Genomic DNA, 25,986 nt, shown 5'->3' on the forward strand with positions numbered 1-25,986 from the left:
GTACGAATTGAGAAGTCTATCACTCCATGTTAGCCACTTTATCCATTACATTTGTATTCAATAAAGACTATTTGATTTACCAAAAGCTTATAATTTGTTTTGAAAGATCTGAATACTGGAAATTCATGCCATCTAGCTCTGAAGACCATTTGATTTAGCAAATGATTTCCAATTTGTATACTAACTAACCAAAAAGAGTCTTTGGAGACAACCTCAAACCCTTGACCTGGAGATGACGCAGCTACCTTTTCTCCAAGAAATACTACCAATGAGACTGCATGCGGTAACTAATCTATCGATTCGATCAGAGGCACTGAACATAGTGAGGTGGGACCCACGAGAGAGGCCAAATAGCCCCCACGTTCTGAAATTAAAGGTGGTGAAGCCCAAAGGGAGCGGGCAAGCCTTTTCGCCCAGAAGACTGCAGCCGATCAACGCCTGCTCACATTTATTGTTGTAATGTTGCATTTTCTTATTTGAGGATAGTTTTCTAGCCTATGGAGTGGGGGCTTTAAGAGAAGTAAAGAAAAGAGTGATCTAAAAAAGATAGTAGAATTTTCAATATCTTCCCAATATTCTAATTTTTTTTTTTTTTTTTTTTTTTGAGAAATCATCATTCAATAATAAAATCCCGAGTAGTGCAAATGTATCGTCTCAAAAGTTAGTGCTAATTATTATTCTTACTAGTGAAAAAGGAGTTATGCTCAGGTGATCAGTTAATTCTGTACTTAGTCATTAAACTTAAATCGAAGGGTGGAGAATAATGAGTATTATTTTCACCTTTAAATCTAAATTTAATGTTATTAATTAAGTGAAGAATTTCACCACCTTACCTCTTTTTGATGTCGTTGGCCATTGTACCATTGTCGTTTAAGAGCAAACACATCATGCATTTCACTGATTCAAAGCACCAGTCGCCGTTTCTATCAGACCAAAAATACAGTCAAAAGTAAAAGAAAACCAAATCCAAGGGCAGGTTGACTCTGAGATTTTGGGTGGGAAATGCAGAGCCTAGCACCAATACGACCTCGTTTCGGGAGGTGCCTCCCAACCTTTCGAGCATTCTCTTCTTCTTCTTCTTCTTCAGAGTTCAGAAGTTCAGATTACTCCAACCAGTCCCGCGGTGGCCTCCCTCGCTTCTTCTCCGAACGCCTCCCTTCTTCCAAGGCACTTCCAACTCTCTCTCTCTCTCTCTCTCTCTCTCTCTCTCTCTCTCTCTATGTTACTTCGTTTCTGTAAATTTTAGCTTACTGTTTCTTACTTAAATGGTAATACAGGGAGGCCTAGTTCGTGTTCAAGACGATGAGTTCTGGCACATGGCTGAAGTCTTGAGATTGCGCGCCAACAATAGGTACCTTCATCAAATTTCAACTGGGTTGCGGTCAATTTCAATCTTTATGATGATTCTGAAATTACAAGCTTCAATTTTTTTTTATAGGAAATTAGGATACTTTATTTTCTATGCTGTAATTGTGGATTTAGTGGTGGTGTGGATAAATGTGTGCAAGGGTAGAGCTGTTTAATGGGAAAGGAGGCCTGGTAGAAGGTGTCATACAGACGGTGGACCGGTCCGGGCTTGATTTCGTGGCCTTGGAAGATCCAAAGTTGGTTCTTCCACAGAGCACCCAGTGGCATGTGTTTGCAGCTTTTGGTTAGTGATTTGTGCCATTTTGCAGCTCCAGAGGCGTTTCGGTTAAGCGAAGCGAACTTTGGAGGCTTTAGACCTTGGTCAAGTAAACCCGACTCAGCTATTAGGAACTCCCAAACAGATCATGTGGGAGATGGAGGCACTACCAGTGAAACCTTTGGTCGCACTTAGGTCTACAAAGAAACAATCAGCACCTACACTAGCTGCGAGACCAAGTATGTTTCATAGGATTAATGAAGAAAAGACTTTGACAAAACCTTCAGTCTTTGGGAGACTAGGGGGCAAGGGCACAGAGTCCAAGGGCCTGAAATGGAGGCCTAAACAGCTGAAGCGTGTCATAATTAAAGCCCAGGAAGAGGTACCTGAGCCTCAACAGGAGCATGTGCCCTCGCAGGCAGAGCCTAAACCAGAGTCTTTAGAGGCAAAACGGGGAGAAGCTATGGAAGAGACCTTGGTGGAATGTGGGAAGTTCAGCGAACAGCCAGAGCAGGATTTTCTCATGGATGAACCAAAGCTGGACCTCGAAGGTGAGGCAGAAGAATGTGAAAAGGAGCAGGAGGCATGAGCTGCAGCATGGTCTATGTTCTACCAACCAAGTACGCTAAACCTGACAATGCCCAAGCGTGCCAAGCTGTGGAAACAGAGGGCGTGGAGGACAAGGTATTAAGAAACCTATGCCTTCCATGGTTACTCACATGAGGCCTTTATATATCACAGCGGACATGCAAGGAACCAAGGTCAGCAAAGTCATGGTTGATACCAGAGCTGCAGTGAACATGATCACCTTGCATGACTCTGTTGGGCATAAAGAAGATAGCTATCCCGCCTACATCTTCAATAGTGAAGAATTTCGCTGGTACTGTTACTAAGACACTGGGTTTGCTCTTCATTCGAGTAAAAGTAGGGGTAGCGAAAGGTGTCTATACCTTTTGATGATCAGATTCAAACCATTATGGATCCTAACATGTTTGAGGAGGTGAAAAGGGATGAGCAAGCAGCACAATGACAGTTGAAATTTTTCCTAGAGTTGGCATTGTTGTCTGCAGAAGATGATGTTGTAAGGCCATTTATGATCGATTTGGCCAAAGAACTAGCATGGATTGAGAAGTCTATCTTGCCTAGCTTGCTCGCTTATCCATAGATCTGTTAGTAGTTTCGGAGCTTGATCCTACTTCGTAATTACATGACATTGAAGGTTTATGCCTAAAGAAACTTTGTGTTAATTTATAAAAGATTTTCACCAGGCCAAAGAAAATAGGATTTCACATCTTAATTTGTTGTAATATTGCTTTCAAAATTTATGATTGCATGCAAGATGGTAACAGGTACTGTTTATCACTCTAAATTTAGCATATACATCTCTTACAATTTTTCAAAATTTGTAACTTTACTGCCATTCAGATAAAGAAATGTGAGATCTGAATTTATTCATCTTCTTTCACGGGTCAACGGCTGTGGATGGCATGGCAATTGATTTTTAATTTCCTTGATATTCAAGGACTTGCAGCTGCCAAGCATCTTCTCAAATTTGACTTGATATATATTTCTGGTTTCCCACTTACCCACTACATGCTATTCTTGCCAATCAGAAGACGGCACGTGTGATCTCATCGTTGACCGGTACAAAACTCTAGTCATCGTCAAAAGAAAATGAAACTGGTGGAAGAAATCTGTAGAGGATTTCATGGAGAAATCATTGAAGTCCAAACCAAAGAAGCCTGGGTGATATAGCACAGCAGAACTGAAACAATGCCATCTAAAGTCTTGTAAGTTAATGGTTTTATTCTTTGCAAGATATGTGGCTAGGTTCCTTTAACTTCTGACTTAATTTGAGATATTCATCCTGTTTTCTTTTCAATTTCTTGGCGCTGATATTGTATAAAACCAAGCTAGCAAGTTAATGATATTAATGCATCATTGCCTTTGACTAAATCTTATACTAAAGTTCATCAAACTCGGCGATTTTGAAAGAGCCAAAAGTGAATGCTTTGTGTGATTAGTGAGAGAAATCCATGAATGGATCTCATAGGACAAGGAATCTTCCATAACAGGAAATAGCACACTCTGATTTTGTTGTTGTAATCACTCAGTTTGTAACAAGACTAAAGGAAATTTGAGTTGTTCAAGTTATATATATTATCAAGCCATTGTGTTTTTACTTTTGTACTTGTGTCAGGTACTCGTTGCTTCCATGTTTGACAAAGAAGGAAAAAGATGCCAATGGATCATATTTGCTTAATGGAAGCATCTTATTAGAAGATCTCATTGCCTCTAGTGATGGAAAATTAACTAATCCTATTCGCCACTACTCAGCTGATGAACTCATCAAGGCAACCAATAACTTTCATTCTTCTTGCCTTGTACTAGAGAACGCATTATACAATATATTCACCGGATTTTTAGACAACCGATTAGTTATCATTAAGAAGGAAGGGCGGAGGGATGACTCCTACTGCAATTTCGACCAAGCCAAGAATGAGGTCATTCGTGACATTATAATATCAATGCAGATGAGCACTCATAAGAATGTTTTGAAATTGTTGGGCTGCTGCTTAGAGTTCCCCATACCAGCTTTAGTGCTTGAACATGCAGGCAAAGGAGTTCTCAATGCTGTAGGAGGTTTGGGGGTTAATGACTCCTTAAACTGGAAAACTAGATTGCGTGTTGCAAAGCAGCTTGCTAATGCTATTACATATCTTCATACAGCCTTCCCCAGACCCATCATTCATAGGAACCTAAAACACAGCTGTATTTTTTTGGACGATGAGTTTGTTCCCAAAATCTCTGACTTCTCTGACTCCATAACCATTCCTCCTGAGCAATCACATGTTGAAGATCTTGTGAAAGGGACATTTGGGTACCTTGACCCTGCGTATAGGAAGTCTGGTTGCATTACAGAGCAGACTGATGTTTATAGCTTTGGTGTCATTTTACTTGTTTTCTTGACTGGACTAAATGCTTCAAAACAAAATCAAGCTGCAGAAAAGTGGGAGTCCCTTGTGTCATATGTAAAATTACATGCTTGTGATGACCAGTTTCAGATGATTGTTGATCCTAAAATACTCGAGGGTTTAGGAGGAGAAGATGAGCAAGCACAACAAAAGCAGTTGCATGAGTTCCTATCACTGGCATTGTTATGCACTCAAGACAAAAGTGAAGCAAGGCCAGATATGATCGATGTGGCCAAGGAACTTGTACGAATTGAGAACTCTACCTTTCCTCCTCGCTAGCTTTACCTATTTCATTTTTTACCAACAAAAGATATTTGATTTAGCAACAGCTTTACTTTCTAGTTTAGAAGCTCTTAGATATTTATTATAAGCTCTCTGCTTCTGTTTTTGTAATTGTTTGTAAATGATATAAGACATAATTGTTTTTATGGAAACTAATACTAATGAACTAAAGTATATTCGTCCTTTGTCAATCTCTTCTTTCTTGGCAGAGAGGAGAGGACTACTTCATGCCATTTTAAGTTCTGCATTCAGTATTCTGCAAATGTTTTCTGCTGATATATCTATAGAATTCCTGTAGTTTAAAGATTACAAATGATGTGTACCTCCTAAGTCCCAATCAACTTCATCAAATCTGAGTACATTGTTCCTTGTTAATCCAAAGTGGGGTTCATTGAAATTGGATCATTATTGATACAAGAATCAGCAGCCAATGGGAAGCTGGATATATTGCATATTGCAAATCAGCTTGCAAATGCTCTTACATTTCTCCATACAGCCTTTCCCATGCGCATCATTCATAAGCATCTAAGACCTATTTGTAGTTTTGTTGACAATGACTGTGTTCTGAATCTGAGCATCTTCTCATTCTCTATAACCATTCCTCCTGGTTTATCACACTTGAGTATCTCCGCGGTTCCCCCTAACCATTCCTCCCAAACAATCGCATGAGGATGATGTTGTTAGGGGCACACTTGGGTAGCTTGATCCTTCCTATCAGAGGTCTGGCCGGATTTCAAAGAAAAAAAAAAAGAAAAACTGATGTTTAGAGCAAGTGCACCCGTAGTCAAGAAAAGGCAAAGTCGAGAAGTCAAAAATTCGACCAGTCAAGTTACTATTCACTGCCACTGGACATAGGTTTGCACCCGTTTTTTTTTGCCCGGGGAAACACTGTTCACTTTTCCGTTTTTTCCTTTTTTTTACTGTTCACTTTTCTGCTTTTTTACTGTTTACTTTTCTGCTATTTTATTGTTTACTTTGCTCGTCAGACCCGACCCGCCTGTTTCTCCCTCCTCCGGCGTCCTCCGTCCACGGACCCGGCTCCCCCGAGGTCGCCTCACCTAGTCCGGCCACTCCGTGGCGTCAGCCGGCCCGGACGCTGCCCCCAGGCCGAGATCGAAGCAACCCCAGGCCGAGATCGAAGCAACCCGAGGTCGCCTCACCTCATCCGGCCACTCCGTGGCGTCAGCCGGCCCAGACGCTGCCCCCAGGCTGAGATCGAAGCAACCCCAGGCCGAGATCGAAGCAATTCCATGGCCTCTGTTTCTCTTCTCTCTCCGCAGCCCCTGTGAGGTCAGCCAAATTCTGTGGTTGGCCGAGCTGGCAGCCGGATGACTTCGGGCAAGAGTTTAGTCATGGGCTTGCCCCTTTTTTTGACCTCAGTCATGCAAAGCCAAAGTTTGGCTAGTCAAGAGTTTGCCGGTGGAAGGTTGTTTCTCTTCATGCCCGGTCACCACATCATCATTCTCTCACTTTGCCCGGGCAAAGTCATACCGGTGGACTTGCTCTTACAGCTTCGGCGTGCTTTTAGTAGTACTCTTGACTGGAAGAGAAACTTTGGAGACCCCGGCATTGATCCAATTATTTGATATGTGAAATTACATGCTTGTACCCGGCGAACTGAGACAATTGTGGGTCCTAAGATACTTGAGGAGTTGGGCGGAGATGATGAGGGACAAAAGAAGAAATTGCATGATTAATTTTCTAGCACTGGCATTGTTAAGATACTTTAGGATCTTAATGAAACTTTTTTTTTTTTTTTTTGACTTTGTCAAGGGGAACCCAAAGGCTTTATAAGCCCAAGATAAACCACCTCGGCGCATGTAAAATGCTCAGTTAGGATCTTAATGAAACTTTTTTTTTTTTTACTTTGTCAAGGGGAACCCAAAGGCTTTCTAGGCCCAAGATAAACCCCTTCGGCACATGTAAAATGCTCTAACTGTGCATTGCAGCACAGTGTCTGGCCACTTTGACAGCTTAGGGGTTCGAACCTAGGTTGGGGAGCATACCGAACTAAGCAAGAACCACTAGGCCACTTGCAGTGGTTGGATCTTAATGAAACTTAGATACACTTCTATGTTGGTAGTGATTAATTTGGAAAATCTCTACTTTGTATGTTACATGTATGCTTGGAATTTTAATAAAACAAAGTACATATACTGCTTGGAAGTTTTTACCTTATTGGTATACTTTTCCTACCGACTCTTTTATTGTTATCATAGATGTGGCAATTTTCATCAAACTCAAGGGGATACATATATGCATCCAATTAATCGAATAGTCTCCATCATGTTTCCCCTTAGGCCATGTTTGTTTCCCAGAATCTGGGCATTGGGAAAGGAAAGTGTTTCCTTTCCTGCGTTTGGGACAGCCAAGGAAGGGAAATTGGTTTCCAAAGGAAAGGAAAAAGTGGAGCCCCCCCTTAGGATTCACTTTCCCAATGGAAAGGAAAATGATTTCTTTCCTTTCCACTAACCAAACAGGGCCTTACAGTTAAAAGCACACGTAGCTTGTTAACAAATGAACAACCTTAATTTGTGAACGTGGTACATAATCACACTCATTTTAAAGAAAATTTCAGACGACCGAAAAGAAATAGGATTTCACATCTTAAGTTGTTGTTATGTTCTGGATCCGAAGTGGCTTCAAAATTTATGATTGCAAGATAGTAACAGACTAACAGGTACTGTTCATATAACTCCAAAAAGAAATGTGATATGATATATGAAGTTAATCATCTTCTTTCACAGGTCAGTCGTTGTGACTCGTAACTGCCATGCATTTTATTTGTAATGAGCATATCACTATTTAAGATATAAGATAGTTCAACCAAGTGCGGGTAAAGGGTGGGAGTGACTATGCATGAGTCTCTTAAATAGTCAACTGTCTCATCATCTAATTAGTGACACGGTTTGAGATACTGCCGTTTAATTATTTCTTCTGACCTGATTTGAGATACTGCCGTTTAATCATTTCAATTTCTTGGCGCTGATAGAGTTTAAAACCGACCAAGCATGTTAATCAAATTAATGCATCATTGCTTTTAACTATATGATATGCCAAATTTTCATCAAACCCAATTTTGACAGAGCCAGAAGTGATCGAATGGTTTGTAATTAGTGAAAGCAATCATGATGAATGGAGTTGTTGGTCTTCTATAACAGGAAACATGACTCTTAATTTTGTTATTCTAATCTTTCAATTTGTCAATAAAAAGAAAAATAATGAGCTATTCAAATTATATAATCATGCCTTTGTGTTTTATTTGTATATTTGTGTCAGGCACTCGTTGCTTCCATGTTTGGAAAAGGAAGAGGAAGACTGATATATTGACCGTCTGTATGGTTGCATTACAGAAAAGACTGATGTTTATGTGTCATTTTACTTGTTTTTTTTTTTTTTTTGACGGGACGATACGCTCTGCAAGGAAATCAAGCAGGAGAACTGGAGACCCTTGTGCCATATGTGAAATTACATGCTTCTATCTGTTGACCAGTTTCAGACGATTGTAGATCCTAAAATACTTGAGGAGTTAGGAGGAGATGATGAGCAAGGACTACAGCAGCAGTTGCATGATTTCCTAGCACTGGCATTGTTATGCACTCAAGACGAAAGTGAAGTAAGGCTAGATATGATCGATGTGGCCAAGGAACTTGTACGAATTGAGAAGTCTATCAATCCTTGTTAGCTACTTTATGGACTGCTGGGAGGTTGCTTAGTTTTTCCTGCTTTCAATAAATACCATCACCTGACCTTCCCTCGATTGTAGCTGTTTGCTGGTTGATGAGTGGCGATGTACACCAAGATGGTCTTAGGCGTCAACGCTTATTAAGTCAGTGGCTTTGATTTAGGGTTGGTTAGGTGTAGGTGCTTTTACTTTTTGTTTTTACTTTTCTTTGTTATTCCTTAGGTTTTTAGTTTTTTGGTTAGGAGTTTTCAGACTGCTCCGTGCAGTTTGTATTGTGCTTGAATCTGTACTATGAGTGGTTTCTTGAAACTCTCTAACTTGACGCAGTGATGTCGTAATATATTAGAACCTGATTCCATTCCCCTAAAAAAAAAAAAAATTAAATAAATAAAGACTACTTGATTTAGCAAAAGCTTGTACTTGAAAGGCTTGTGTCTAGTCTGTAAAAATGTTAGCATTTTACTACAGAAAATGGTGGAAGGAACATTCTTTGCATCACTAGGAGGACGGATCACCGTGTCAATCCTTCAGCTTGAGCTATGAAACCACAACACTCTGTTTATTTATTTTTCCCCCCGATAGAGAAAGAAAATTACAAACAGAACCCCCGAGCACTACACTCAATTTGAATGTATCCAACACAACCAATTAAGGAACAAAAGTTGCTGAATTCAAAACACAATGAACTGGGTTATCGTGACAAAATCTGTTTAATTCAGTGGCGGATCTGGGATTCAAAATCGGGTTTGAGAATCTTAACCAATAACGCAAAACTTTTTTTTAATTTATATTCTGAACTCATTTATTGTTGTAATGTTGCATTGTCTTGTAGCCTATTCTCTTCCCAAGTATTGCAAATGTGTTCATTGCCATTATTTTAATTATTTGTGCTAATTGTCATTTTCTTGCTAGTGAAAAACATATCATCTATTATTTAAAATATAAAAAAATTAAAAAAATATCATCATCAAGAAAAGAAAGGTGAAAATTTTCACTACATCTTTTTGATGTCGTTGGCCGTCGTACGATTGTCGTTTACGAGCAACGCATCAAGCACTGAAGCACCACCCGCCGTTTCTGTCAGACCAAAATCACAGCCGAAAGTAAAAGAAAACCAAATCCAGGGGAGTAGGGAACTCTTGAGATTTTGGGTGGGAAAATGCAGAGCCTAGCACCAATACAACCTCGTTTCGCGAAGTGCCTCACAACCTTTCGAGCATTCTCATCTTCTTCTTCGTCTTCAGATTACTCCAACCAGTCCCGCGGTGGCCTCCCTCGCTTCTTCTCCGAATGCCTCCCTTCTTCCAAGGCAACTCTCTCTCTCTCTCTCTCTCTCTCTCTCTCTCTCTGTTACTTCGTCACTGTAAATTTAAGCTCACTGTTTCTTTTTTCAATGGTACTACAGGGAGGCCTAGTTCGCGTTCAAGATGATGAGTTCTGGCACATGACTAAAGTCTTGAGATTACGCGCCAATGATAGGTACCTTCTATCAAATTTGAATTGGATTGCGGTCAATTTTCAATCTTTATGATGATTCTGAAATCACACTCTTCAATTTTGTATAAGGAAATTAGGATTCTTTATTTTTTGTGTTGTAATTGTGGATTTAGTGGTGGTGTGGATAAATGTGTGCAAGGGTAGAGCTGTTTAATGGGAAAGGAGGTTTGGTAGAAGGAGTAATACAAACGGTGGACCGGTCGGGGCTTGATTTCGTGGCCTTGGAAGATCCAAAGTTGGTTCTTCCACAGAGCACGCAGTGGCATGTGTTTGCAGCTTTTGGTTAGTTCTTTGTGCCTTTTTTCGGTAGAGTAGTTTAAGGCTTTTAGGGGTGTCTCATGTTTAAAATGCTGCAATGCTGCTCCTGTTTCTAGGTACTTTAAAGGGCGGTCGAGCTGATTGGCTTGTTGAGAAATGCACGGTATGTTTCGTAGTTGAAAGATGATGTTTTGAGGTAGTGCATCATCACTGCCATTGTTGCTGATAGTTTGGATTTTGTTTTTGCTGTCTTAGGAGCTGGGGGCTAGTAGTGTAACTCCTCTGCTGACAGAACGTTCTCCTACTATCTCGGAAAATAGGCTGGATAGGTTGCAGAGAGTCAATATGGCAGCTGCTAAACAATGTAAAGATTGAACTCAGTGATATTCTCAAAATGCATTGACCGGCTTATGTTCTGTTGAAGTTATTTCATTGAGCTATTAAAATTGAAGCTATTTGGAACTTAAACTTTTATCCTGTCTGGATTTATATATTTTCACTCATTAGCCATCTCATTTTGTTCCCATGGCTACTGTGACAGGTCAACGGCTCCATGAAATGGTATTGAATCCCCCAATGAAAATTGATCGTCTTTTGCCCCTTGTGAGTTCTTTCTTCCCATTTTGTTTTACTTTTAAATTGGACAACTATCTTAACTCCAGAAATTTTTGAATTTTGGGTTGTTGTACAGTTTGCCTAAATAACTCTATTAAAATTTGAATATTGGGCTGTTCTGCAGTATACCTCAAAAGCTAGCCGATTCTCATTCTTGTAATTAAAATTAATTTTTATGATTTTATGTGCTATTTTCTTGTACCAGAGGGTTGTAGTTCCATTTTAATAATCAGCACTTTTATATTCTGTTTTGATTGATGACAGGTGTGTTGTTGATCACAACTCTTCATATCTTTCCCTTGTTAATTACTTATATAATTTTATTTCTTAGGTTGCACAGTCCAAGCTATCTTTTTTGGCGGTTGCAGAAGCTACTCCTCTTGTTACTGCATTAACTTCGTCAAGAAGGGAGACCAGTGGACTGATTGTGATTGGACCAGAAGGCGGTAAGTATGCATCTTGTAGTTATTTTTCCATTCATCTACTTTTGTTCATGCCCAGGAACATAAATGCAAATTAGCAACCAGAAGACGGTCTCTCTACGAATTTGTTTGTGATTCTTGAGAGCTGCAAATCCTGCATTTGTATCCCTAAATTTGAGGACTTAGTGTTGGGGATTGATGTGAAATTGATTAGGCCTATTTCAGTTTGCTGGAAAAACTAAGTTAACAAATTGGTGTTTTTGGAAGGGTTTTCATTGATGAACCATACTTGAAAGAATAGAATCAGTTTAACATTTGGCAACTAGAGAAAGAGACTTGGTAACCATGCCTGTAACACATTTAATTTGTATTTTTAATCAAGATTTATTAACTGTCAAAACCGAAAAACAAAAGTACAAGAGCCAGAATACCTTGACTAATAGACTGCTACAAGTGTAAACAGTGCCTCAGGAACTGTAACTTGTTTCATCTTTGTGTTTATTTATTCTTTGACAAACAAATAAACACACTTCCAAATTCTACTAGGTCCTTCCGGCACAGGACACTATACTGTTCTTGTAAGAGGCTCACTCCTTGGCTTCTACAGAAGAGAATTCTTCTCTAACCAAGGATGGCACTATGGCTAGCACATAAGTTGGTCTTTGTGAATGGTGTCAGTTATTATTATCAATTTGGTATTTCCTCTTAAATATACTAATAAATCAATATATTGTACTATATTTGTGTAATGGGTTCCTCAGAAAGATAGTCAAGTAGTTTGGTTAAGTTTGGACTGGAAAGGGCCAGTTCCTATCATATGCTAGATTTACTTACCGTCATTTACTTTAGTTGTGTATTAATTATATACAGCAATTAATTAATTGGTCTTTTGGTAAATTTGTTGGTCATTGAATGAGTAAATCTGTATCCTTCCCCATCTCTTTGGAACAAGTCGTCTTAAGGAGCTTAGTGTGTGTCCCAGGTTAGAGTAGTATTCCTTTGTTTGGTTAAGGAATGTAACTAAAGTTGGAAAATGTGCTTATGGTCTAAATATACAATTTTGTGTGTTCCCTGCCAGTAGGTTTTGATGCTTATCATTCACAATATTGCTTGCCTGTCTCTTTTGCCTAATTAATATACCATATAAGATATACATTTGCATTGTTCAATTCTGAGATACATATGAAAGTTCATCGCTGCGGATTTATTTTGGTGTGTTCTTGCTTCAGACTTCACGGAGAAAGAGGTGTATGAATTGATAAAAGCTGGGTCAATCTCTGTTGGCCTTGGCCCACATCGACTCCGGGTAGAAACTGCTACGGTGGCTCTTCTGGCAACTCTGATGTTATGGTCTGATTCTCAAGAAAAGTGTGGTTCCTAAACTCTCCCTCATGGGAAGTCTTTTTTTCTTTCTTTCAAGGACTGAACTACATCGAGTTTTGTTGTGCCGCTTGCTTTAGGCCAAATGTAGACGATTGCTTGTATCATAGTGTTTTCTTGTTGATCATTTGAAGGTTAATTTTAGCACGAGGATAGGAGCTCTCTACTGTAGAAACACCATGTTATTGAGTTCTGTCAACCAAAACTGCTTCTAATGCAATTTATGAGATATTGTGCATACTTTTTTGTTGGTAAAGATAATGATACATACTTTGTCTTTTCGAGAGAATTGCATTTTCAGTATCGATATTGATATTCTTCTTTGTTGCATCTATTGCTCTTAGGAAACTGAATCTTAGTAGAAGAGACTGGGTCAAATTGTGAGAATAGTTTCTAGTTTCTCTTGTTGAAAGAAGGATGTTGAGAATCATCAATATTTAACAGAAATGACATCAATCTAGTAGTATGTCTTCAATTTTTCGCGTGGCTATACATTTTCTGTCTGCTGGGAACCCTTTAGACCTAATGGAACTCTTGTATAACTTTGTTATAGTTTGAGTTCTTTTGGTTTTACCAACTTACCAACTAGTTGTTAAGTTCGGAAAGTGCAGAGACACTTCACTCATAAAGCCTACAAAAACTTCTGTGTATTCATGGAATCATGGAGAATTTTACAGAATACATCGGATACAGTATAGCTAAAAACTTGACATGGAAAATCATGAGAACTGAGTGGAACAAATATTAGATTTTACATGTAAGCAGCCTTCCAATCATCCTTTACATCAACACCTCCTCTCTCTCTTGCATGAATTCCCCACGTAATGAAATTTACATGAAGCTGAAGTGAGCGAGCATCTGACCTTGACCCTTACGTAGTGTAATTCCTTCCTCGAGAATCATGCTGCAAAATTCTAATGGGAAATTATAGACCATAATATAACGAATTCGTTACTTTATACGTCGATATCTCCAACAATTTTGACCACTTTAACTATGTGTACGATACATGTAAGCCATGATGTCAGGCATTTTGTCTTTATGGTTGTCATTGTCATTCTGTTGATGAGAAATTAGGGTTCTCGCTTCTCCAAGTCAAAATTTTTGGCCAAGAGTCATTCAAAATGTCACACTTCAGAAGCTACTAATTGAGACAACCAGTGGTTTGTTCAAATGAATTTGTAGTCCGCAAAGTCTAGCAGCTTTTGTTCTCTTCAGGAACAAATGCCGTGCAGGTTGATGCATCTGATAACAAGTCAAAGTATGGGTCTTTTCGCAGTTTCAATCGTTTTCTCGATTGCATTCATGAAAATTTCAGGCAACAAAGAAACTCCCATGTTTTACTAGCTTCTTTGAAAATTAGTCGCAACTAAATTTTGTTGAATGGTAAAAACCTCCAGCCGTGCAACATTTGCACCATCTTATCTGTTATGAGCGCTAGATGCTTGTGTTTGTAATTCTTTTGAATCGTTTAAGGTTGTAGTTAAGATATTGGATCGAACTCATAATCCCAATTTTTAGTGAGTCATTACCCTCTCAAGACTTGAGGAATGTTGGTAGTCTTAACATTCATCCACCAACATTTGCTCATTTTTTTTCATTAGTAGTGCAGTTTTAGAGTCGAAATTAATCATTTTCTAGCTTATTTTTTGTAAAATAATTTTTGCTGATTGATTGAGCAATTTATGCATGAATTAGTCTTCGCCGAAATAATGCATTAGATCTGAAAGTGAATACCATCTAGTATCTATTATCAGTTTGAAAGGTAAAGAAAAGTGGTGTTCACCTATACTTGGGTTAAGGAAAATATAAAAAAACAAAACAAACTTTGTCCATTATATATGCCTAGCTTAAATGGTAGCAATTTTAACAGTTACCATAAACGGTAAATTTAAGAAAGGTGTGAATACTTTTTTACTTCGTAGTTAAAGTATTTTTCTCCAACGACTTTGTGCGGCAACGACTGACCAACTGTTGCAACGGAAAGCGTGCCACATTAAGTGCAGTCGCTGCGTCATTCGCAGCACTACAAAGTCAGCGCATTGGAGACATTTCATAAACTAAAGTACTAAACTAGCCCTAGTTGCTTGACTAATAACGTAGCAGCCACTGTGTACTATCTTTTTGGCAACATTTTCATTTTCAACTTTTTTTGTACCCACTTTGCTTACTTTCGAGAAATATTGATCCTGGCGTATATGCCGGCAAATGCAACATTAAGATTTATTTATTTTTTTTTTCATCTAATCATTCTTAAGTAAGATCACTAAAAGATTGTTTTCAAAATCACTAAGTCAGAATTTTTTTTAATGTACATTAAAACAATAAACAATTATTAGAAATAAAGAATGATATAATGGACGTAACAATTCCCTTGTTATGTTGCATTTTTTATTGATAAATAGTTGAGTAGACCAAATTAAATTAATATGATGTGATGCATGTATTGTATAAAATAATTAGTATGAATAGTTTACTAATTAAATAATGGAAAAAAAAAATGTTTTGAAATAGTTTTTAATTGACTAGACCATAAATTCATAACAATAAAGTATGACTTGTATAAAACCATATTACGCTGAATATGGTAAAATATATGTCCAATAATATTATAACTGTTACATATCTCTCCTGCAGAAGTAACATTTAAATTTTTTGTTGACCATTACATGATTTCCTTCATCATCCAGAATTTACAAAATGAATTATTTGAACCCAACTTTTAAATGCCTTTCACACATTGTTGGCCTCAAAATTCCAAAATGGAGGACTCGTACGGTACACATCTGGTGGCAACCCAGTAATTATCTGCAACAACAATCCCATTTCTCAACCCTCACGTCACTAAATTCTTTATAAGCCCCGGAGTGAGAGCAGAGAACCCTCCATCTCTCTCTCTCTCTCTCTCTCTCGCGCGCTTGATTCGATCGAGTACAATCAATCTTAGATGACGAACCAGTTGGAGAGCTTGGTGGAGTCGATCAAGTCGAAGGTGAGAGCTCTGAAGAAGTCAAAGAAGCCCTACATAAAGATGGACAAGAGCTCCAGCGTCAAGGTCGAGATCCGGAGCAAAAAGGCTCGCAAGCTCATTGACAAGACCCTCAAGCTTGCTGATCGTCCCGGAAAGCGTTCTGTTTCTTGACATCTCCACACACTTTTTTTTTTTTTTTGGAGGAGAAATCTCCATACACATTTGACATTTCTATATCTATCTGTATCATATCATGTATACGCATATGTAGTTTTGTACCAATGGCAATGTCTCATAGTTAGCTTGCTTAATTAGCTAGGCTGATTTGACGACGACGATGGTGATTGTAATGGGTCGTCTGTGTTTATCTTTTTCTTTGTTGGCTTCCGATCCTGTGTTTTCGATGTTTGAACCGTTTCGGATTGCTTGATGAATGATGATTCTGTTTGATGACTGTTCAGTGTTCCTCTCGTTCATGGTTATCTCAACCGACTAAACGGGCAATAAAAAAGAAGAGAGGCTATCTAGTTTCTCGCACCCATAGAGTGAGTAATAACGAAAAGGTCAACCCAATACTAGTCAAGGAAAATACAATTTCTTTAGTAAGGTTGGTTCAATTGGCCTTCACATAACAAGAATATTGTGTGATTTGTGTCTAATAAAGATGATCTCTGAGGATAGTCATACTCAAGCCTCCAATGCGGAGTGTTTAGTATCAACTATTTCGGATAGTCTAGAATTAAACTAGCAGTTAGGTTTCATTTTATTTACAGATTAGAGACTAAAGAAAATCTATGTTCACTAAACCCATAATGACATTTCTAATTAGCATGTGAAAATTCAAATAATATTAGGGAGTCAGATTCAGAGGGATTATACATTCAGAGAAAGAGGGCAGATACAGATGCTACCTTTCCCAGTACTAATTTAGTTTCTCATTTGAAAATGAGAAAAGAGGAGCCCTTTTCATACTACAGAGTCAATGGTCTTGAAAGGTAATGACTTGAATATGGGATCCCATACTTCACGTGCTTTATTAATTTATAGCAATATTGATTCCATGACTTTTCATCAATTATTTGCATGTCAAATATTCAAAATCATAGAGATCTTCAAAACTTTCATTAGATGATGGATTTCTGTGGTTATTCTTTTATAAACTCATGATCATGTCTTAAGCTCGGGTGAAACAAAATGATCTAATTATAAACTGCTATAGTTACCAATTTTCTTTTCTCTAAAATTTACTTATTTTATTTTTAATAATAAAATTTTCTTTGACTACTATATTTTTTCCAACCGAACATGTGACATGTCCTTGTTAAGAAAATTTCAACTAAATAATTGCAAGTCACATTGCTTCTGGAATAACTCTGTTCTTGATTTTCAAGTCTACTTGTTTCGGAGTTCAATGCAAACCGCGTTGTGTTCCGTAAATATATAGTTGAGGTTAATTGACACCCTTCTTTTTTGGGGTGGCTGGGTTAACATAAATATTAACGGTGCTTGGAAGAAGATTCAGGCCGTTGTGGTTATGAAGCCGTTTTTTATGATTATAGATAGAGGACAACTCCTTGGTGCGTTCGCTTCTAATCTTAACATTTCTATCTAGTTCAGTAGCGGCGGAGGTAATGGCTGTTATTAACGCTATTAAGCTAGTTTTGGTAAGGCATTGGATGCATATATGGCTAGAGTTTGACTCTTCGCTAGTTCTAAATTTTTTGTGGTCCCCTGATTTTGTGCCTTGACTGCTTCGCATTGATTGGGGCAATTGCTACTACCACATTTGAAATTAATCAAGTTGTAGATGCATTGGCGAAGTATGATTTGACTTCTAGTGAACCGATTTGGTGGGACTTGGCTCCTTTTTTCATCCGTAAACATTTTCATAGTGACCATTTAGGTATGTCAAAGTTTTGTTTTCAATAATTTGGTTTCTCTATTCTTATCTTGTTTTGATTTTTTGTTTGGGAGCTTTTGATTCTTTGGTTCCCCCTCTTATTGTATTTTTTTTTTTTACTTCAAAGAATTTCAGAGGTAGTGGCTTTTTACCTCTCTTTGTAATACCCCGAAAAATCCAAATTAAATTCCGTGGATTTTTAGAATTGATTTCGCGGTATTGGGAGCGAGTATAAAGCTTGGAGAAGTTATGGAAGTAGTTCAAACGATTTTATTTTCGAAATCGAACGTTATTTAGGGGATCTCAAAAAGTTGACTTTTTATACGTACCGAATTTGGGAAAACTTCCTTCATGAAAGTTGTAGAACTCGTCGATACGATCGCGTGCATATGTGGAACGCAATATTCGGAGTTCGTATGAATAAGTTATGCCCCGCCACTGCCCCGAAAGCTGGATCGAAGGAGCCCAGACAAGCCGATCGGACCCGGACGGAATTCCCTTTTTCCGGCGATTCATGGGCCGATCCTTCCCATTTTCATGATCTCCTCCTCCCCCTGATCATCCCCATGTAAGTCTTTCATCACGATTTTGTGTGTAGAACGCTAGATCAAGGTTTGACTTTTTCGACGTCCCTGATTTGATCTAGGATCTGATCGTGCGTCCGAGATTTAATCCAACTTCAAAGCTTGATCTAGGACGATCTAGGCCGAACCAGACTTAGCTCCAGGTATGAAATTTCATCAACCCTTCATTTTGAAGAAGTTTGTAGTTGACGACTTTTGCATCGGAGGTGGTTGACCGCCGTGTTGACCACCCACTGACCACCGCTTGTGGCGGCGCGTCGGACCATATTTTGAGTTTATATTATCTGGACGATGATCTACGCATCCATACGAGCGTTTTGATATATTACAAGGTTATTTTAGAAAAAGTGGATAAATAGTGGATTTACGTTTTGACGTTACTATTTAACGTTTTTACGTTTTATCTTTGGTTTACGATCTGTGAAGATCAGACCATCGGTTTTACTTCAAATTTTAATATGTTGATCGTATGACTGTCCCGATGACTTTGTGAGGTCACGGGCGAGGATCCGATCGTTGGATCTTCGTATAATTGTGAAACAGTGATTCGGAAGGCGATTCGTGAGAATCTGACCGTCGGATTTTCGTATAATTTTGTGGAGATGTTTATAAGGACGATTCAGGAAGATCCGACCGTTGGATCTTCGTGATAATTTTGGAGGATGATCCTAAGGGCGATCCGTGAGGATCCGACCGTTGGATCATCATATAATTAGGATCCGACCGTTGGATCACCTTTATTTTCGAATCTGACCTTTGGATCGTCTTTATTTTTGAATCCGACCGTTGGATCGTCTTTATTTTAGAATCTGACCATTGGATCGTCGTTTAAGTTTATTTCGTGTTTCGTTTACTAAGCAAAGACCGTACTTGATTAGGTACTTGACGGTTTGAGTTGACGAGCGTTTGGAATATTGATATATTCGACTTTTTAGAAGACGCAGCTGGATTAGAGGTGAGTAAACCTCACGTGGTTCATATTACGAACCGAATAAATTTAATTACTCTATTTTTGTCGCAATTGTGTGAAAATATCGCAATTATGTGAAAATATTTGTGGAACAAATATTTGTTTTAAATCATATGGACTTGATCAACTACGGTCCATAGGTAAGTAAAATGATTTTATTATACAAATGAATTTTCACGGTTTTTATGCTTGAACTATAGTTGGTATTAGTAGTCATTCCTGAGCAGATGATTACGTATATATATATTGACGTGAAATATATATATGTTGATTGGCGTGTGATTGGTATGATGAAATGATTGAGAATTGATTGGATATTATTCAAGCTATTAATCTCCCATTTAATTGTTGAATAATGAAATGTTGATCATGTGGTGTGAAAGCTATTTTATATGCCCAATTGTGAATATGTGGAAATTATTTTAAGAAGTAAAGATTTGTCTTGAAATAATATATCTCTTTATATGGGTGTACATATACATTTATACAATCTAAAATTTATAAAGATTGTATGTTGTGAATTTGATTATGTCTGAAAAGTACAATTATGAAGCCGGGTGATTTCAACAACCCCGTGCTTAAGTGAATTACTGGTAAATGTGTTTTGATGTTATGATGAGGTTAAGCTGTGGGCCCTAGTCCCTTCAGATAGTGCACTATTATACTCTTAGGAAGTGTGCCTACTTTGAGTATACGTACCTTAGTTGTGTCTTTGGTATGCTGCGGCTTACCCGTACTTTGGGAATAGTACGTCGGTCCCTAGTACGTGGATTTGTGATTTGATACCAGTCAACCTGGTTGTCCCGTGTTTTGGGAATAGTACGTCGGTCCCTAACACGTGGATTTGTGATTTGTTACCAGTTAATCTGAAAATTCACTAAAAAGAGGAGTGTACTTATGTTATTTTGATCAAATATCTATCTATGATATATTTTGAATATGTGAAGGTGTTAGTGAAATTGATCAAATATCTATCTATGATATATTTTGAATATGTGACAGTGTTAGTAAAATGAAAATCAAGCATGTGTTGCAATATTTGTTGGATGTGATCAAGCATGTATTACTTTAATGTTATTTCACATATTAATGTTTGCAATATTTGTTGATTGTTTACTTGAGTTATAAGCATTGTAACATGATCAATCAATAGTTCTTTCTTGTTTACTCACGAGCTGTCAAAAGCTTACCGGGTTTTGTGTTGTTGCAATTCCCGGTACACTATTCAAATTGTGTAGCGGGTAATCTCACAGGTCAGGAGAATCAGGGCAGTGATCGTGCGGTTTAGAGTATTAGTATTAGATTTACAGCATTTGTTTTTGTGAGGAGAATTATACTCATTTGAGCTTTACAATTTGATTTGGTGAGAGTGTGCTGTAATAAGTAGCTTGAGGATTTGGTTTATGTAATATTAAGAGGTGTAATTAGTGGTTGTTTCTGAGAGAAAAATTCAGAACGTTATTTGTATTGTTATTAGTCATGTTCCGGATTTGAATCCTTATTTCAAAATTCGGGGTGTGACACTCTTAGCCTTTTGACTTTAGCCAAAAAAAAAAAAATCATCTAAATGTCAAAACATGTCTCAAAGAATTAAACATGCATTATAAAGACTGGTACCAAAAAGTACAACTCCAAGCCTCATATTCATCTCTGCACGCAAGTGTTGTTAGTTGTTGCTATCATCAACGAATTTCGGATCCAAGCCTTGACGATCGCCTAAACCGGAGCAACTCTTTCACTAGTTTTGAAGAGCAATTGACAGAAGGCTCAAGGCTTAATGGTCATTCTCTAAAGAACAGGTGAACTTAAAAGTAGAAATTTGATGATATCTAATTCAGCTTTTACACCAAAGATCTTGTTATTTTCACAACTCGAACTCGCAGTCGAGTAAATGTGAAATTGTAATTGTCATCTAAACACGACTTCACTTCTCCAAAGACAGCTCCGTTAATCGTTTGGCAAACCTACAGAAGGTCCCTAACATCAAATGTAGTATCATAAAATTTGATATGTAGACTAACTTCATGAATTAGTATACTAGTTTGTGACTACTTCACGTTTGTATCAAATTAGTTTACTTCTATATTTAACAAAGTGTATTTGATGTGTTGGTAGCATAAAATTTTTCTAAATGAAATTTGTGTAAAGTGTTTTACAATTTTGTACCAATTTGTTTATAATTATAACCATTGCAGTAGCTGTTGAATCACAATGCTGGTTCTTGTGGTTGGAGAAACCATATCTTATTTTTGAATAAACCAACACTAAGATAATTGCCAAACAACAATTTAAAAACTTGGGCAGTGGGCAGCAAAGGATTACTGGGGGCAACGTTGCTTTCTCGCCATTTGGACTTGAAGAACATCAAAATCCATTAAGGGTCCTCAACTCTTCAATTAGAGAAGCAAAATCCGAGAAAGATGAACCACCTTCTTCAACAGCCCTGCTTGCCATCTCTCCAAGCGCTTTAACTCTGTTTCTCATTTCCTCTGCTTCATCACCCTCCATGATTCTATTGTCACAGCCTTCTCTATGGCCTGCCTCTTCACACTGGCCTCACTCTTCAAACTTTCATCCACAAATGAAACCCATTTTTCAGCACCAACACCAACCCCAACACGAAGTATCTGCGTCACCAACTTCTCAGTGTAAAAGTGATCAGCAAACACCGGCCAGGTCATCATCGGTATCCCAGCAGAGACTCCTTCAAGGACTGAGTTCCACCCACAATGAGAGAGAAAAGCTCCAACTGCTTTATGCTCAAGAATCAGGGAGCCTAATCTCTTATAATCAGTCCCTTACCTTGCATTCTCTTCTCAAATCCCTCAGGCAACCACTCTTCTATCTCTTTCTTTTGTTTCTTCACAACCCAAATGAAGTCCTGTCCAGAAGCCTCAAGGCCTGCTGCAATTTCTAGGAGCTGACAATCAGCAAAGTTGATCATGCTTCCGAAACATACATATACAACCGAATTGGGTTTCTTAGAATCAAGCCATTTAAAGCACTGGTGTTGCTCTGCAGCGGCCATATTTTCTGCTGCCTTGTCGAATAGGGAAACCGGGCCAATATGCCATGTCTTCCTCCCATACACCTTCCTGTAGTGATCAGCATAATCTGGTTCAAGTTCGTAGAAGCTGTTAATAATGACCCCGTAGCTTCTTTTCTCACACTCTAAGGCCGCTTTCCAGAACTTGCTAAATTCTGCTTCATCATCTAGCTTAAAAATATCCGCGATTTGGTTTCAGATATCTCATCTGGGAGACCAGGAAGAACAATAGATTCTGTTTCAGATAACAAATTCTTGTGAGGTTGATGTATCATCACACTCAATGTAGCACACAAAGGGAACAATCCGGTTGCATGAAAATATAGCCTTGGAATTCCAAACTTGGCAGCAACATCTGTAGCCCAAGGAAAGAAAAAATCAGCAACAAGGCAATGAGGTCGATGTTGGTCCAAAATTTGTTCGAGCTGTGGTTCAAGCAAACGGGTGGCTGTGAAGAATTTTCCTTCCATCTCTGGTGTTGTGATCAAATCAGCCCTCTCGCATTCCTCAGGCAATCCAACTTCAGCAGATGGGAACTTGATGAGAACAAGTTCAATTTTCTGATCAAATGCCAGAGTACTTTTGCTTCTTTGGGTTGCTTTGGTAATGAATGGTGCATTGACCGGAGTGGTTATTATGGTCGATTTCACACCACGAGAAGAAAATAATTTGGCTATATGTGTGAGGGGTATAATGTGGCCTTGAACCATGTATGGAAAGAACAAGATATTAAGCTGCTCACCAGATTTAGTTTCCATGGAGTGGTAGACACAGCAGAGAGTTGAAGATGATGACACTGGTGTTGAACAAGAAAATGATAATGGCTGTAGGCTAAGGGCTTAACTACAGCCCCAATATATATTAACAAGCATTTTGATATCTAGTCTCATGCACCCACAGTCTTGACTTGGGATTCCATAGCTTAAATAAATGTATGTGTTGGCTTTCTGTTTGCAATGGGTCGATGAAAATGAACATGCATGTGAACTTGTCTCCCCATGGGAGTGGGATGGGCCACCATCTCAGCAAAAAAACATATTTTCAGCTTTCCACAGTCAAAATTGACGCTGGTATGTTTTTGACCCAGGTCATGGGCTATACTGACCTGGCTGCCACTATGTGTTATACAACAATATAGGGGTTGTGCCCGTTTGCCCAAAAACTCATGGTATTTTGCCCATTCAATCCATCATCCTTGTATTTTACCCATTTACACAACTTTTAGGTGAAAAGACTCATAAGGGTAGTCCTTTCTAAGTAGTGCCTAGTGTATCCTATGCTGACTTTTTGGGTCCAAAACTCATTTTTTCTTAGAAAATCCTGTTCCAACTTCTGAGAAAAACAAAACTAGCCTTCAACATGCCCAAGTTTTTCACCTAACGGCCTCCTGCCTAACGGTTACTTTAACAGGCGGAATCACTGCTGCTTGTTTCTATCCTAAGCTGTGGCAATTTTTTCTAAAAAACCAGGAATTCTGAACTTAAAGAAAGTATAAGATACTGGCTGAACATGATTAAAGATAAGAACATAACAGAAAACTTGACTTGCTAACTTAAAAACTGATGAAGTGGGTGAACACACTGAAATTATTTATATAAACATAATTACAAAGCTAAAATTTCAGAGCCTCATTCTCAGGTAAACAGCTAAGAAGCTGTTTAGCTATCCATAAGGATGATTACAGTACTTACTTGAAATGAAGGCACACTTCTTCACACAGGCAGGAAGGAAAAACACTCTGCTAATCTGAACTCCTATCTAAATTTTTGAATATTAGACTGATGTTTTCTACTTCGAATGCCTTCTAAGGGAAGCTAAAGCTCCTTATATAGGGAGCGGAACTCAAATTACAATTCAAAACAACAAAATGTACAGAACGACTCCGTGATTTCCTGCTTTCCTTAGTGCTCCTGCTGGTGGAGGTCGGCCAGGGAACAAGCAGATTCCTTTAGGTGAAATGTTTTTCACCTGCTTTTTGAAAAGCAAAAGTCACTTTTGGGAAAAATCCAAAAGGACTTTCGGTGTTTTCTACACCTGCTGCTTCACATGTTCTCGTCGGTTTCTGAATTGTGACCAAGGACAAACGAGTCGTTATCTGCCTGGGCCATCCTTACTGTTGTTGCATTGTCTTCGACATCTGTATCAACATACATCTTGTAGTGGTTGTCAGTTTCAAGTTTTTCCACCCATCGTAAGCATGCCAGTGTCGAATCTATCTCCTTTCTGGTAAGAGATAGGAATAAGTCACTGCTGACTACGTCAAGATGATCGTAAGCAGTGATGATAATTTTCTCTCCTGCTGCCAGGAAGGTATTGTAGGTATCCTCAGAGATGATCTTTTTGATATATTCTAGAGTCATGGCCTTCATCCACGGGATGCTTGAGTTTGGTTGGCCATTGTACCCTACACAGGCTGGTTGAAGATATTTCCTTTGAATAATTCTTACATAATGATAAGGAGGAATATATTCAACTTCACCATTTGCCTTCTGGATCCATTCTGGAGGAGTGGATCTGAACTTCAGTCGAAGCAGACAGTCATTTTTTCTTACATTTTTGACTGTATTGACAATGATAGGCGGCAAACCTTTTAGATCATCATTTGTTTTAGTCCACAGATTATGGACAAAACCATTTTCAACAAGCCAGAGCTTGTGTTCTTGAGGATGTTCACTCTGAACATTAACCAAGTATCTTCCAACATAAGGACCTGAAACAATAAAGAGAGTTGGAGGAACTAGGTCTTCTGGATTATGTCTTCCTATCAGACTATGGAATTCATGCCAGTCTGATTCATTGAGTGCCATGATAGGAACCCTAGCACTTTCTGGACTTTCAAGGAAGAGAATTTTTTCTTTTCTTACAGCACTCTGCTGTATATGACTTTCTTCAAATTGTGGTCTGGCATTCTCATATAGTTCTTCAGCTAGTGCAAAGAGTGCCGGGAACATTAGACCACTGCTTCTTTCTTGAAAGGCAAATAAGAGATTATCTAGGATTGCCTTCTGGTGATAAGCAAGTCTCCTGCCAGTTCTGAACACAGGAGTATCAAAAGTTCTTAATTCATAATTAAAAACATTTATGACTCCAGTTGGAGTTGGTCTGCTTTTTGGCAAAGCAGCAGCCATCAACGGTCTTGATGAGCCTTTACCGTCTGCCGTTTGAGACGGGCTAGCCAATCATTTACCTTGGGATTGATCAGTTGAGGCTAATCCTTTAGGACTTAGCAGAAACCTTTTAAGAACCTTTTCTTTGGTTTCCATAGGATCTTCTTGAGGTTCATGTTCTTTCCCAGTTCTTCTGCTTCTGGGATTACGACCTTTGTCGTCTTCTCTTTGGTTGAACATTGCCATTTCCCTGGTCAATGTGTCTGGAAGATAATTCTTGTTACCTGCAATTAATTCAACATTATAATCATATTGGTTAAGAAATAATTGCCAATTTGCTAATCTCCCTCTATCAGCAGCTTTATCAAGTTTGAAATTTTTGAAATTCTTTACTCTGGCACAATCGGTGCAGACAGTAAAGGGTTTTCCAAGAAAAGTTGGAGAATTTAAAATCGTTTTCTTGACAGCCAAAATTTCTTTTTCCCCTGTGGGATAATTCAGTTCTGCAGGGCTGAATTTGCCACTACAAAATTTGCATATCTTTTCAATGTTAGTTCCAGGCGTTTTTGCCAGAACCACACCAGACCAATAATTATCGCTCGCATCTGTCTGGAGGATAATTTCATCATTTTCTTCTGGTTGTTGAAGAGGAGGGAGGTTTTTGCAGAGA

The 25,986-nt window shown here is 38.4% G+C and overlaps 4 protein-coding genes and 1 pseudogene across 5 annotated transcripts; 4 read left to right on the plus strand and 1 right to left on the minus strand.

Annotated features, from left to right (window-relative positions):
• The first annotated feature begins 925 nt into the window (after positions 1-925).
• Positions 926-1,687, plus strand: LOC112170617. 2 transcript variants are annotated; one of them, XM_040509753.1, is made up of 3 exons: positions 926-1,167; positions 1,278-1,351; positions 1,509-1,687. In XM_040509753.1, exons 1-3 carry the CDS (start codon positions 1,003-1,005, stop codon positions 1,654-1,656), a joined length of 387 nt encoding a protein of 128 aa, XP_040365687.1. In that variant the 5' UTR covers positions 926-1,002; the 3' UTR covers positions 1,657-1,687. The 2 variants fall into 2 exon arrangements, with proteins under 2 accessions (XP_040365687.1, XP_024163729.1); XM_024307961.2 differs by having other exon boundaries at positions 1,439-1,651.
• A 1,594-nt stretch (positions 1,688-3,281) lies between these two features.
• On the plus strand, positions 3,282-5,058 carry LOC112173577 (non-functional pseudokinase ZED1). Its single transcript, XM_024311235.2, has 2 exons — positions 3,282-3,414; positions 3,825-5,058. The coding sequence occupies exons 1-2, from the start codon at positions 3,398-3,400 to the stop codon at positions 4,876-4,878; spliced, it is 1,071 nt and encodes a 356-aa protein (XP_024167003.1). The 5' UTR covers positions 3,282-3,397; the 3' UTR covers positions 4,879-5,058.
• Positions 5,059-9,651: 4,593 nt separating this feature from the next.
• LOC112173578 (ribosomal RNA small subunit methyltransferase E) lies at positions 9,652-12,976 on the plus strand. The gene is made up of 8 exons (XM_024311236.2): positions 9,652-9,875; positions 9,972-10,045; positions 10,203-10,345; positions 10,438-10,484; positions 10,577-10,685; positions 10,863-10,924; positions 11,268-11,382; positions 12,588-12,976. Exons 1-8 carry the CDS (start codon positions 9,726-9,728, stop codon positions 12,737-12,739), a joined length of 852 nt encoding a protein of 283 aa, XP_024167004.1. The 5' UTR covers positions 9,652-9,725; the 3' UTR covers positions 12,740-12,976.
• Positions 12,977-15,640: 2,664 nt separating this feature from the next.
• LOC112173541 lies at positions 15,641-16,162 on the plus strand. The gene has a single exon (XM_024311175.2). The coding sequence runs from the start codon at positions 15,686-15,688 to the stop codon at positions 15,878-15,880; it is 195 nt and encodes a 64-aa protein (XP_024166943.1). The 5' UTR covers positions 15,641-15,685; the 3' UTR covers positions 15,881-16,162.
• A 5,162-nt stretch (positions 16,163-21,324) lies between these two features.
• LOC112174487 lies at positions 21,325-22,967 on the minus strand (annotated as a pseudogene).
• Between the last annotated feature and the right edge of the window lie 3,019 nt (positions 22,968-25,986).

The sequence above is a fragment of the Rosa chinensis genome, chromosome 6 (assembly GCF_002994745.2).
Source record: "Rosa chinensis cultivar Old Blush chromosome 6, RchiOBHm-V2, whole genome shotgun sequence".
NCBI lineage: Eukaryota > Viridiplantae > Streptophyta > Magnoliopsida > Rosales > Rosaceae > Rosa > Rosa chinensis.

Coding starts and splice junctions, on each gene's coding strand:
- LOC112170617 (XM_040509753.1), top strand. CDS start 1,003: ATGCAGAGCCTAGCACCAATACGACCTCGTTTCGGGAGGTGCCTCCCA. Junction 1,168..1,277: donor AACGCCTCCCTTCTTCCAAG/GCACTTCCAACT, acceptor ATGGTAATACAG/GGAGGCCTAGTTCGTGTTCA. Junction 1,352..1,508: donor AGATTGCGCGCCAACAATAG/GTACCTTCATCA, acceptor AATGTGTGCAAG/GGTAGAGCTGTTTAATGGGA.
- LOC112173578 (XM_024311236.2), top strand. CDS start 9,726: ATGCAGAGCCTAGCACCAATACAACCTCGTTTCGCGAAGTGCCTCACA. Junction 10,046..10,202: donor AGATTACGCGCCAATGATAG/GTACCTTCTATC, acceptor AATGTGTGCAAG/GGTAGAGCTGTTTAATGGGA. Junction 10,686..10,862: donor TATGGCAGCTGCTAAACAAT/GTAAAGATTGAA, acceptor CTACTGTGACAG/GTCAACGGCTCCATGAAATG.
- LOC112173541 (XM_024311175.2), top strand. CDS start 15,686: ATGACGAACCAGTTGGAGAGCTTGGTGGAGTCGATCAAGTCGAAGGTG.